At 40.9% G+C, this 12,791-nt stretch overlaps 1 protein-coding gene across 2 annotated transcripts in view; it reads right to left on the bottom strand.

Moving 5' to 3' along the window:
- Positions 1-12,791, bottom strand: part of cacna1ia (calcium voltage-gated channel subunit alpha1 Ia) — an 81,184-nt gene that overhangs the window by 32,077 nt on the left and 36,316 nt on the right. For both annotated transcript variants that reach the window (XM_061749270.1, XM_061749271.1), the window contains exons 9-18: positions 10,609-10,760; positions 10,245-10,430; positions 8,450-8,567; positions 8,219-8,374; positions 6,596-6,686; positions 5,818-5,972; positions 4,088-4,816; positions 2,671-2,771; positions 1,927-2,050; positions 1,122-1,190 (exon numbers count right to left, since the gene is read on the bottom strand). In XM_061749270.1, coding sequence (XP_061605254.1) covers positions 1,122-1,190; positions 1,927-2,050; positions 2,671-2,771; positions 4,088-4,816; positions 5,818-5,972; positions 6,596-6,686; positions 8,219-8,374; positions 8,450-8,567; positions 10,245-10,430; positions 10,609-10,760 — 1,881 coding nt within the window. The remainder of the gene's footprint in view (positions 1-1,121; positions 1,191-1,926; positions 2,051-2,670; positions 2,772-4,087; positions 4,817-5,817; positions 5,973-6,595; positions 6,687-8,218; positions 8,375-8,449; positions 8,568-10,244; positions 10,431-10,608; positions 10,761-12,791) is intronic.

Genomic DNA, 12,791 nt, shown 5'->3' with positions numbered 1-12,791 from the left:
GGAGACAAATTCCTTGTGTGTTTTGGACATACTTGGCAAATAAAGATGATTCTGATTCTGATTCTGATGAATACAAATTCATGGAACATATATTAGAATCTAGATAGTTCTGTGCTTGTGATAGTGTTTAGGGCACTAGAGAAGGCCTTGCTGTCCCTGACCAACCACTACTGATTCCGAGCTTCAAACAGTGGGCAAGGTTACTCCACTACACAAAGCAAGGTCCATAAAGAACTTGAGAAAACGGACTTAATCCTCAGAAAAGGAAGCCACTTCATATTTTACCACAGTTTCACTTCTGTGGTGGCAAATAGTCCCAATACTTTTGTACATATAACGGGTGTGACATATTCAGTCCAATACGGACACACACAGCACCATCTTGGCTGCCAATGGGAGCCAACAGAGGGAAAAATCTTCAACTGACATTTGAAGGTGTTTACTTCAGAGGGATTGCGGGAGCTGGCGTTCACTCATCAGCGCAAACATCCTATGTCTGATTTCCATCCCACAGATTGCCAAAATGTGAAATCTGTTTGATTTACGGACACAGAATATCCGCAGACGGCAATCAATTAGTTGTGTATTGCACCCAAAGCCGTGCCCCCATAAGAAAAAACACTGAAATATCCAGCAACATGCTGACCACTTCATCAAGCCTGCTGTGCTGTGCCTTTTACTTTGCTGCATCTTGTACACTAACACTAAACTCAGCAGTGGCATCCTGCAGAGAGATGAATGCTACACACGCACACACACACACACACACACCAACATGTGTTATTTAGACACACAAGGCTCAGACAGACAGAGACACAGAGGGATACATGTACAACTCGGCCGGGGGGCTGACAAGTCTGTGGCTGCTTGACGGCGCGTGATTGGTTAATAATTGATTGTGGGAGTGCATAATGGATGGCCCACTTGTGCCAAAGGATCACAGAGAAAACAGAGACTATCAGTAGGGGTTGGAAGGAGAAAGGACACAAGGAGGAAACAAGAAAAAATAAGAAAGAAAAGGGGATTTGCAAGGATTGGTTTAACTTTGTGCACGTGTACATGTGGTCATGTGCGTTTTTGGGGATCATTGCCTGTAATATAGAGACATAGTAAAATGTTACCTTGAGTGTCATCTCGCCCACAAAGATGGCAGTAAAGATGTAGTTGGATATGGTGAGAAACACCCTTTCCTGAATTGAAAGAGACAACAAGGCAGACAACAAGAGAGGTTGACAGTAAAAAAATATGACACGACATGACAATAAGGAGTGGTAAAGCCTTCCTTATGGCTCCTTTTATATCATAAAAGTTAATTTGGCCTGAATTATTGCAGAAAAACTGTAGTCAGAAGCAATAGCTCCAATGACACACTCATCAGTTTGTTCTCAAATATTTGTTTTGCATGGTTTTGTAAAAAAAGTAATGCACCGTAATTTGTTTATTTGGCAGATTTTTTTTAATGAATGAATGGCATTAAAACACTGCAATACCATGGTGAGCTACTTTGAAATGTGTCTCTGTGGCATTCACACATTTGAATGGAGATCACTGGGACACTAGACAATCGCAATGTCCTTCACCAAGCAGCTTCCATTTTTTTCAATGATATGTAGCATAAAAGTTGGATTTGTGTTCCAATAATAAGGCCACCTAATATTAAAACCATTTACCAACTTTTGATTGACATTGAATATACTGTATCACTCGATCAGCCAAATTAAGAAATGAAATTTTTTTTTGCCTGATTTTGAGAACTATAAGTACTTTTACAAACAAAAAATAGTTACAACTACACTCAATTTGAATGTGCTGAAAAAATAATGGGTCGTAATAAAAATCGTCAAGAGAATTTTTCATATGATTTCGTGATTTCGTCCTAAATAGTCTTCAGTCATACATGATCATACAAGGATTTGATTGATTTACCAAGCTGCCCTGGAGGATCTTGGGCCTCTCGAGAGCTACTGTGATGCAATTGGAAAAGATGAAGGCCAGCACCACGTAATCAAACAGCTTATGAGCTGTGATGGACTGGCAGATCTGTCGAAACCTAAACCAGGGAAAAGTTAAAAATGACAGAAGGGACAACTATGAGGAAAAACAGGTAATGCAATTGTTGTTTTACTACAATGTATAACTCCACCTGTTTCAATACAATTAAAATCCTCCTCTTCAACAAATCATGACACACTGTTAAGCCCCGGCCTGCTGTTGCAATGCAGAATAGTGAGAGCACATCAAAAAGAGATACAATGGGATGAAATATACTGAACGCACATTTCCAAATTTGGCATACGGCACTGTTTGTGCTGCCCAAAAGCAATTCAATATCCTCACAGCAATGCATATTGAAATGGAAGGAAAGAAAATGGCCTAAATGAAAAGAATAATCAGTTTTACAACCCATGCGGCAAAATTTCAATGCACGTTACTGAAGAGCTGCATCTGTTCAAACCGCAAAAGATGATGCAGGATATTAAAGAAACCCTCCCATGACTATTTCTTGAACTGGCAATCGATCCCCTCATGGAGTCTCAGTCCTCTCTTTTGATAAGATTGGGGCACAATTAAATTTTTTTTAGCTGTGAAATTTCCTGGGGCTAATTTGAATCAACCCACACTATCGAAATTATGAGTGGGTATGAACTTAGGTGGATGATGGGGACTCACTTGTTCTGTGGAGAGAAGAGAAACACTGACCAGTCCTCTCTGGTCTCACACCAGTCTGGCTTGTGTGCCTCCAACATCTTTTGGACGCGGAAACACAAGCTCTGCAACAGAAAATACATATCAACCCAATCCGTCACACATTTGGTTTCATAAACATAAAAACACACTGAGCTGGCTCTACGGCCCCTTGGTTTAAATTATTCACAGAATTGAAACATATAGAAACAGCTTGGAGCATCTACCAACATTACCATCAGTATAGCACTTTCTAATTAACCGTGTTTCTCTTGTACACAGCCTTATTTACAATGGAAAAAATAGCGCTCTCACGGGGCCTGATAGATAAGAAGCGCCGAGTTTACACAAAGTGCTTGGAAATCCTACACATGAGAGCAGCAGATTATTGCATGTGTAAATTGTGGGTACTAAAACACAAGAGTTAATGGCCGGGTTACTGACGAATATGGTGGCTTGTATTTCTTTGTTCAGTTTAGATTCCATCTGTGGAATTAGATTGTGTTTCATGTCAGGAATAACCATCCTTCCATCCTCTTTCTATACTGCTTATCCCATTTAAAATGATAGCAGGGGAGGGAGCCTATCCCAGCGGATTAAACCCTAAACTAGTCACTAGTCACTAGTCATTCAAAGGACCATGCATGTGAACCACTAACTACCACTGGTCCACCAGGAATATACTTGTCGAGTGTTCTTTGAGAAGATGTATTGTAGGTAGACTTCAAGTTTCTTAAAGGTCCCATGCCATCAAAATCCAATTGTTTCTACTGTTTTATGGATAACGTAAGTCTAAATGAGTGTGTGACATAGTTAAAGTTTGACATCTATTTGGCTTGTTGATTAAATGCGAAAGGCAGCAAACGGCATGAGGCTTGCAAAACAGGTGGATTTGAAATCGCCGTCATTGTGACGTACTTTCCCATTTCGTGGTTGGTAACCACCCACTCAACTCAGCTGAACGGACGGCAACACAACGTTTCCGGGTTTTAAGCAATTGAGTCTCAGCCTACGCCAAGCCATACAAATACAGCCTATAAAGTATACATATCTTGTGTTTTACAACAATACTTAACTATATTTATAATTTATACTGTAACTGTGGACGAAAGAGGAAACCTTGCATTAATTGTCACCAGCGATTAATGTCACAAGCAGGTTCAATTCAAATCAATGGGAGCGGATGAGGAAACTCAATAACTCCGCTTTTTTTTATTTTCGCCCAAATCCCCTTTCAGCTTATGTTCCCTATTACTGGGAGAACACTTGGTGAATTGTAAGACATTCAATGATCCAAATGCGACATCAACGTGATTGCAAAGACCAAAATATATAATCTGATGACTATATATAATTTGAAGTACAATACATTAGTATTTCAGTTGTACAAACAGTAACTTACATAGTCAAGCTCATCATCCATGTCTTCTTGCCCCTTGCTACGCGTGTTCACCTGAGGAAAAACTTCTGAAATCAGCCTTTGGTGGTTTGTCCGACTCGCCGGCTCAGTCTGATGTTTAGGAGGTAGTTGAAGAAGCTGTGCCAGGGAAGTCTTGCCATTACAGTCTTGGTGCACTCCCCCGATGATGTTCAGACTCTCAAATCCACCATCGGCACCAATGACCAGCCCTCCAGAGAAGCTCTTCCTCTGGTGAGCGTGGAGCGCTGCGGGGGACACAGGACGATGTGACAATGGAGGTGGATGTGGGGCTCCAGGGACCTGTAGCAGGTGTGGAAGCTCGAGAGATAAAGCCCGACGGTCCCTCCTTGGTACAAAATGTCCCTGGAGCATAGGATGGCGAATATGAAGCGTGTGAGAAGCAACAGCGGGAGGCGAGAGTAGGCTTTCCTCCTCATCTGGGTGTACGCTGTGGAGGTGACGGAGTGGGGATGAGGAGGCACGGGAACCTCGGATACGAAGGCTTCCTCCAACGACCCCTCCCAGACCTCCTAAGCCATAACCATAGAAAGTCCTGGCAGTGGTGGTGGTGAAGGCTGGACTAGCTGAGGGAGATGAGGAGGAGCAGGGGCGGCCTCCGATCAGGCTGTTCCAACTGGAGCGACGAGCCCATGAGGCTTGATGCTGGCGGGGCGGTGGGCGACCCCAGTTGTGGTAACCGCGACCTGGATACTGAGAGAAAAACAGATGTTCCTGGGACTTTAGAATACTGAAACAATAATACAGACTAATCCAACAGCTACTCTTGTCTCTTCTTCAGTAAAGGAAGATAAAATGTTATGCCACTAAGTGCATATTTGTATCTGGACAGGTACTGGGACACGTGGCGCTTTTAATGGAAATGAAAAGTATATGGAGCTGTTGCCCTATTTTATTAGAGATTTTGGGGCGGCACGTTGGATGACTGGTTAGAGCGTCTGCCTCACAGTTCTGAGGAGTGGGGTTCAATCTCAATCAAAAGTTTGCATGTTCTCCCCGTGCCTGTGTGGGTTTTCTCCGGGCAGTCCGGTTTCCTCCCACATCCCCAAAATTAATTGACAACTCTAAATTGCCTGTAGGTGTGAATGGGAGTGCGAATGGTTGTTTGTTTGTATGTGCCCTGCGATTGGCTGGCAACCAGTTCAGGGTGTACCCCGCCTCCTGCCCGATGATAGCTGGGATAGGCTCCAGCACGCCCGCGACCCTAATGAGGAGAAGCGGCTCAGAAAATGGATGGATGGATGGATAGAGATTTTGGAGCATGTTTGAGCAATGTTCTGCCAATTTTTGTGAGATCAGAGACAACTGGTGATTGACAATGGCCACTTTATTTCATCTATATAATTGTTCGAAATATCTTGGAAATTAGAAGGATTAAGATTCAGCAGCAACTAAAAAGGTTTTACCCAACTCCCGTTGGATTAACTAATTAACCGTGCCTCACTACTTTGATCCATATAGTGTATTTTTAATCACCTAAATGCCCTTTTTACTTGATTAAATAGTTGCTCTTACAAATTTAAAAGCTACGATAAAACCAACGATTTGCTGCTGAAGAAAGTCTTTCACAGAGCTGCAGAAAACTGCAGTCAGCAATAATATACCATAATATCAAATACATATACAGGACGTCATATAAAAGCCCAAATAAATCAACTGGCACAAAAGATTTGTAGCTTTGTGGTTTCATTTACCGCAGCCCTCTGCTCCAGGTTGGCCCTGCCAAGAGAAATGACACTGTTCTTCCTCGACCCGAGAGCAAAGCTCAGCCTCTCTCCAGGAAATAGGCTCGCAGGCAGCGGGCCCAAGTCCAAGTGTCCATTCGGGGTCAGTGTGCAGATCTTTGGGTCTGTAAGAAAAGGCCAAGTCGAAAGGCTATTATGTATGAATGAACGTAAGAGCCAGAGACCTTGTAAAACATCGATTAGTCATTTTTCTTTTCATTTTTACCTCAGTGTTATTGCACATTGGTGGGCTGAATTTTAACTCCATTACTTTCAAGAATACATTTGCTAAAGTGACATAATAGCCGGTTAAGAGGGCCACAGGAAGGTCTAATCCAAGTTGAATCACCTCGAAAGAGCCTGAAATAAGCTTGTAATGGTGATACCATGCCAGCAGGCTGTTCAATCTCTAAATAGTAAACACTTTAATGTGCTGCTACATGCTAATTTATTGAGTGTGAAGCTTTGGATTTTGCCAGGAGGGAGAAATAGAAATGTCAATTGTGCTCTCTAGACAGGAAAAAGATGCTAAGCTATGGCGAGAAAACTGAGTCAGAACAAAACAAGAGCGGTCTGTGTTGGTAAATACTGCAGTGTACATTTCTGTCATCAAATTTGGGTACAAAGGATAGAAATACATACCTACAACGATAATGACAATAAATAGTTACTTTAATTATTATTAATAACAGAGGCAATGGTTTGAAATACTGTCATGTTAACAACAACCTCTTGTGAGATTTAATACCTGAGAGATGCAGAGAGTCCTTCTGCTTATCATTGTCCTCAAAATTACAGGAAGATCTGTCATCATCAGAGTAAGAGCGGTTTGCATCTCCCTGTAGAAGAAAAGTAGCAGATTGGCATTAATATGTACAATGTTGTCATCACAAGCTAACTATGAAGTGTTATTGTTATATTGGTGATTTGATTATTTCATTGGTCAGTTTTGCAAATGATCTTACTTCCAATAGAGGGAGTTATGAATGTGGTAGGATTGCTTGCAAAATTAAAGGTGCCCTTCCATGAAAATCCCAATTTTTTTTCAGCTGTTTTATGGACGAATTTGACATCTATGCAGTTTGTCGATTGAATACAAAAGACGATAAACGGCATAATGGTTGCAAAACGACCCGATCAGATTTCTGTTTGTGATGAGAAAGTTCATAATTATTCAAGTACAGTACCTGCCCACTTTGTGGTTGCTACACGCCCACTCATCCCAGCAAAACTGGCTGAGTGACAACGCGGCTGCGTCATGTGCAAAGTTTTGCATCACCAGCCAAACCAAAGGAATATTAATTGAATGGCTTCAATTTATTCTTGGAGAAATTCCTAAGCATTTTAGAACTACCATTGTGCTGTGTTGCTGTGTGCCTTTTCGTGGAGGATTACTTCGTAAACGTACATAAGCTTTCACACATTGCTTGAAATGCATTTCCGAGTGTGGAGGGAATGACCCAGCTGGGCAGCAGCCGCCAACCCATGCAAATAAAGTCGTGAAAAGCATACGTATGTTGTGCTTTACAACAATACTTAACTATATTTATAATGTTGAACGTACAGTAACTGTAGGTTAAATAGCGAAGCTTGGGGTCATTGTCGCCAAAATATGGGCCAGTTACGTTATAGTGATTGAATGGGACAACCCTAGCAAAATATCCTCCTCTCTTTTATATCACTTACGTCCGGTCCTCTGTGGGGTTGTGAATGCTTGGCTATGATATCGCCAAGGACCAATCAGAGCTAAGCTGTTCACCGTGTTCTAAATTGAGAAGATGAGCGATCCAACCAATCAAACCAAAGCTTATTTACATGTTGCATAGTAATGAGAAATTCAGATGTTTCAACGGGCAGGCGAAAAAGACCAACTACAATAGTTTGAAAAAGGACATTCTGTGAATTTTCAACCGAAATTACCTTGCAAACCTGATAAAAGGACATAGAAGATTATTCAAATGTAATAATAATTCATGGAAGGGGACATTAGGGCAGTTACTTGGAGAAAATGTTAGTTGTAAAGAGGAGAAAATAGGATAAATATTATCTTCTCTCCAAAACCATTTAAATATTGCATTTTCAACACTGAATGTACTTTGCATGTCTGCCATATTTGTGCAGTGATACTCATGTTGCTTAAAAATGTTCAGTTGAAATGAAATGCAGAATGATATTTTTGTCCATAACAAACTCATATACGGTTTTCTCTCACAGAGTGCCCGAAATATCAATAAATGCAATATTCAGAGTGCCCATTTTACAAACCATTTGTACAAGGTTACAGCTTTGAATTGTGCATCAAACCTGTATTAATGAGGTAAGAATTCATGACTATGAATCACTGGTTGTGAAAGCCTGTGCTGTATCTTACCTCAGCTTGAAATCCCTCAACCAAGATGGCCACCAGTAAATTGAAAAGCACATAGTTCCCGAAAGTCATCAACGCTACAAAGTAGAGGGCAGCACAGGGTGAGGTGGAAGCCATGCCATTGTACAACACCATGTTCCAGTCCTCCTGAGTCAGAATCTACAAGCCAGTACACACACTGTGAATAATACATTTTTCAACAAAAATATATGAATAGGTGTTAAACATCTGCACCTGAAAGACAGTGACAATGGCCCAGAGGAGGGAATCAAAGTTCTTCCTGTCAGGCACAGTGTCTCCTGCATCTGTCTTCAGACTGAACTTGCAACCAAAGATGTGCATCCCCAGGATACTGCAACAGAAGCAACATTTTAGGAATCTAAATATCTCAATCCTCTTCCTTGTCTAGATTCATCGGTTCGCTGTCTTCTCACTGCCAATTCATTGCTTAATGTACGTAGCTATTTTTAAAGACCCTTTTAAAGATAATTTCCTGAAAACATCAACGAAGACTGAGATGCAGTATTCAATTGTGGAGAAAAGCTTTGAATTGTTTTTCAACATTTCAGTTTTCTTGATGTTTTGGGCGTGGCTAAAACAGCGCCGCATGACACACTTTGGAGTCCGGCATGAGTCCTCCTTCTCCCACTATATAGGAAATGAGCGCCTTTGTGTTCCAGCAAAATTGTGAGTTATAAAATCAGATATAACTATTTTTCCCATTTATACCACTAAAGTGTGCAGTTAGCTAGCTAGGTATTTCTACACCCCACAATGTATCTTCCTTGGCTGCCATAATTTACGGAACAGCTAGGTTTTGGTTTTAATTCCCAAGTGTTATGTATTTTGTGTGATTTAGGCTACGGTAATACGTTGGAATTCAACGCACTGTGGGGTTTGTAACTACCAAGAAGTATGTGCCCAAATGTCTGTTATGTAGTGTGAGCCACAGGCTGAATGGCATGTGACGGGCGATATGTTTAGTAAACGGTTAACCTTCCCTGAAGCTCGGCACCCAGTTAGCTTGTGGACTAGCTGGTGTCTAGCGCCTCCCGTTGCGGCGTGGGAAAAGCCCTGTGACGACTTGGTGGGATATATTCCAGTCACCTGAGGCTTTAAGCGGATATATTTTCATAGCTCAAACATATAGGGATGTGTTGGCATAAGAAAGATGCGTGGTAATCGATTGACAGTTGACAGTTGAACAAGGCGTAGTTTCAGCTTATTCAGCGGACACGCCCAGAGGGTTTGATAGCAGAGAGAAAGGCTTGATTTGCCTCTTCTCTGTGGTGTGTCAATTTTACAAGACATTTATGTTCACTATACCGGGACTTTAAGCACTGTGCATTATTGCTCATTAAAAGGCCATATTATCTAGTTTATGTTATGCTCCCCATAGGTACCATTCAATTAAAACTGAGCGGAATTCTCAAATCTGATGGGAAGGCTAATCAGACGGGCTCAAAATGTCCTGTCATAGATTTACAAGTTAAACTACTATAAAGATTTGGATGATCGATTATTTTGACGGTCAAGTGGTCAGCAATTTATCCCGCTATGTGCACATAGTTGGGATTTCTCTGTCCGGCATCTTTCGACTCACTGTTGTCCCTCGCCTTAAGTGCCAAAGTGTCTTTCAAATTTTATAGCAGTTTAGTTCTTTACAGCCTGCAGACAGTCAAATTAGAAAGAACATAATCTTAACTTTTATGGTCAAAGGAAAGCAAGCGCAGCCAAAGAGAGAATTGCTGAGACATACAGGACTTTGGGAAATTATGATTTGGCGCTTTAATAATTAATATAATCCTACTCTGTTTTTAGGCCTTTGACTGTATGTTGGCTTGGACTGTTGAATGACTGCACAGGACTTTAATCTTCTATTCTCTCAGATGACGTTTTATTTTGCAACGCAATTTATTGCTGGTTTGAAAGGCTCTTGAACAAGACATATTACAATATGAAGATATATGTACTGTAACTAAACACCAAAGCACAAACATACAGCGTATTAGATGGAGCCTTTTGATACCTGAAGATGAATATGAAGAGCATGAGCAGCATACAGAAGGTTGCCACGTTGTCCATCGTCTTCATCAGAACCACCAGCTGACGCCTCAGGGCGGGCATGAACCTGACCAGCTTAATGACCCGCAGCAGTCTGAAGGTCCTCAACACTGACAAGCCCCCATCCGCCTGGCCGATAATCTCACACACACTGCAGTGCACCAAACGTTCATTCGGTTGGAGAACAGAAGACAGAGGTAGAAAGTCAGAAGGTAGAAGATGAGAAGTAGAAGAACGGTTTAGTCTTTAATGACTCAAGTTTAAGGGGTGAGAAGTAGTTACTAGTTCAGTTCATAAACAATGAAACAAAAACAAATCTCCTTCAAAACCTGATGATGACGATGATGCCATCAAAGATGTTATAGGGGTTCCTCAGGTAATCAAAGAAACCAAAGGCTGTCAGCTTGAGGATCATCTCCAGGGTGAACATGCTGGTGAAGACAATGTTGCAGATCTCCAGCACATTGGTCAGCTCCTCTGGCTGGGTATTGGAAACAGAACAAAACACTAAACAAAGAATGCTCAGCTGAGGAGGAAGGAGCTCAAAGTCATGATGGTTCTCAATGTAATCGTCATCATCAAGGAATAACTTTTAATGAACTCATGATTTGACAACAACAATTTCATTTTTTTCCTCCTAATTTAGATTTTTTTTGTAATCGTTACAAAAAATAAACACATCTTTCAATCAAAGAGCTCTGAAGCTAACTCGATTTTCTCCTCCAGTTATCAAAGATTGTTGTCAATATTGTTTTCACATTAGCGTTTAAGACCAAACAGCAATAGAGTACAACAAACAAATACAGTTCCATAGTTCTTATTGCACACCATAACAATAGGTACACTTGCACAATGTTGAACTCCAATAGAATAGCTATATTAAAAAAAATAATATGGTCAGTTTTTATTGACGCTGTCAGAGAGATTAAATTAACAGTATGTTTTTTTTCCAAATAGTGTTTACCCTTTCTGGCTACAATGTGGCCATGTAATATAGTTTTATACCACCACTATACAACCACAATAATAAACAGAGCATCGGGCAATGATATTCGAGTCGGCGTCGGCTAATCGCTGAGGTAATTTTGATTTTTGTTTAAACTTGTCAATTTGCTATCCGTGTAACTGTTTGACTTCCGCCGCCAAATGCAAGTTCCCTGTCGCTCACCCAATCACAATCAGACACCTTCACTGCCCCGCAGATCCAATCCACGCCACGCCACTGCAGGGTTGCTACTACAATAATAATAAAATAATTGTGCAGGTGTACCTAATATTGTGGCCAATAAGACAAACAGGAACAGTTATGTATTAGGGGTTTGTATGAAGGGAAGATCACATCAGGAGAGAAAAGGAGGAATAGGAGCCTTGATATGAAGAAATAGCAAAGGCACCACAAACATTCTCATTTTGTATTCTGTTTGTTGTGTGATATGTACACGCTTACTTGCTTTATGCAAGCGTGAATGTGTGTTATGCATGACATAGATCACAAACTTTCTCTGATGCCGAAGACTTCCAGTTTCCAAGTCAGCAGACAAAACAAAACAGCCGACAAGCTGCGACAAAGTTGGCGGAGCATGTCAGAGGAAAGGTACACTCACACACCTCCATCCACCCCTTTAATCCGCTTTTTCTCCCAATCTGTCTTCATCCCCTCCAGCTCCCTAACTCCCCTTTTCCTTCCTTTTTTTTTCAAAGTCTCATTATCAAGGAGACCTATCTCTTCAAAATCAATATCCTCCTGTCGATCACAGCGGGGGAGAAGCGTGGTAGAGGGGGTCAAGACGAGAGGAGAGGAAAGAAAAAGTGCTGGAAGCAAATCAGTGTAAATGCAATGAGCTCAGTTGCAGCAATAATTTAGTTAAGATAATAATAAAAAAAAGTCTACTGAGACTACTGAGCACCACAGAAGCTGATCCATTTATCTGAAAACTGTTTGATAACACATCTGGAATGTTCCAAACTCTATAAACATGCACTCTATCCAAATAGGAAACATTGCCAAAGTGGTGTCCCCCAGTGGCTTGTGACTGCAGTGTTTTGGCTAATGGCATGTTGGCTTTTGCATAGGAAAGAAAAGCCAGAAAAATACTCCATAACACACATTCACGTTTGCCATCATGCTCACTGAATAATTATTTTGGGTTTGTTCACTTTTTGTTGTGATTTTCTTCTCACTCCTTTATTCAGTTTCAAAGTGAATGAAGCATGAAATATTTAACGACCATGCATATTGTATGTCCAATGTGTCTATTAATGATTTGAAGCTGATCCAAATTAGGAAATATGTGATAATTTCAGAGCCATTCTAGTGTTTGATACAAGTTATAATCAAGTGTAGTCATAGTAACAATAACAACTGCAATGTATTGTAATATATACAGTATATGGTACACTGTATATTTACTTCCACATTGACACAATGCCTAAAGGTTTGCTGTGACATGACTTGCCACTCCAAGTAAAAAAAGTGACAATTAGATTTATTGACAGACTGTCTAGAGATTGG

Source organism: Phyllopteryx taeniolatus, chromosome 16, assembly GCF_024500385.1.
Source record: "Phyllopteryx taeniolatus isolate TA_2022b chromosome 16, UOR_Ptae_1.2, whole genome shotgun sequence".
Lineage (NCBI taxonomy): Eukaryota > Metazoa > Chordata > Actinopteri > Syngnathiformes > Syngnathidae > Phyllopteryx > Phyllopteryx taeniolatus.
The sequence above is the reverse complement of the archived record's forward strand: the minus strand, read 5'-3'. Positions and strand labels throughout refer to the sequence as shown.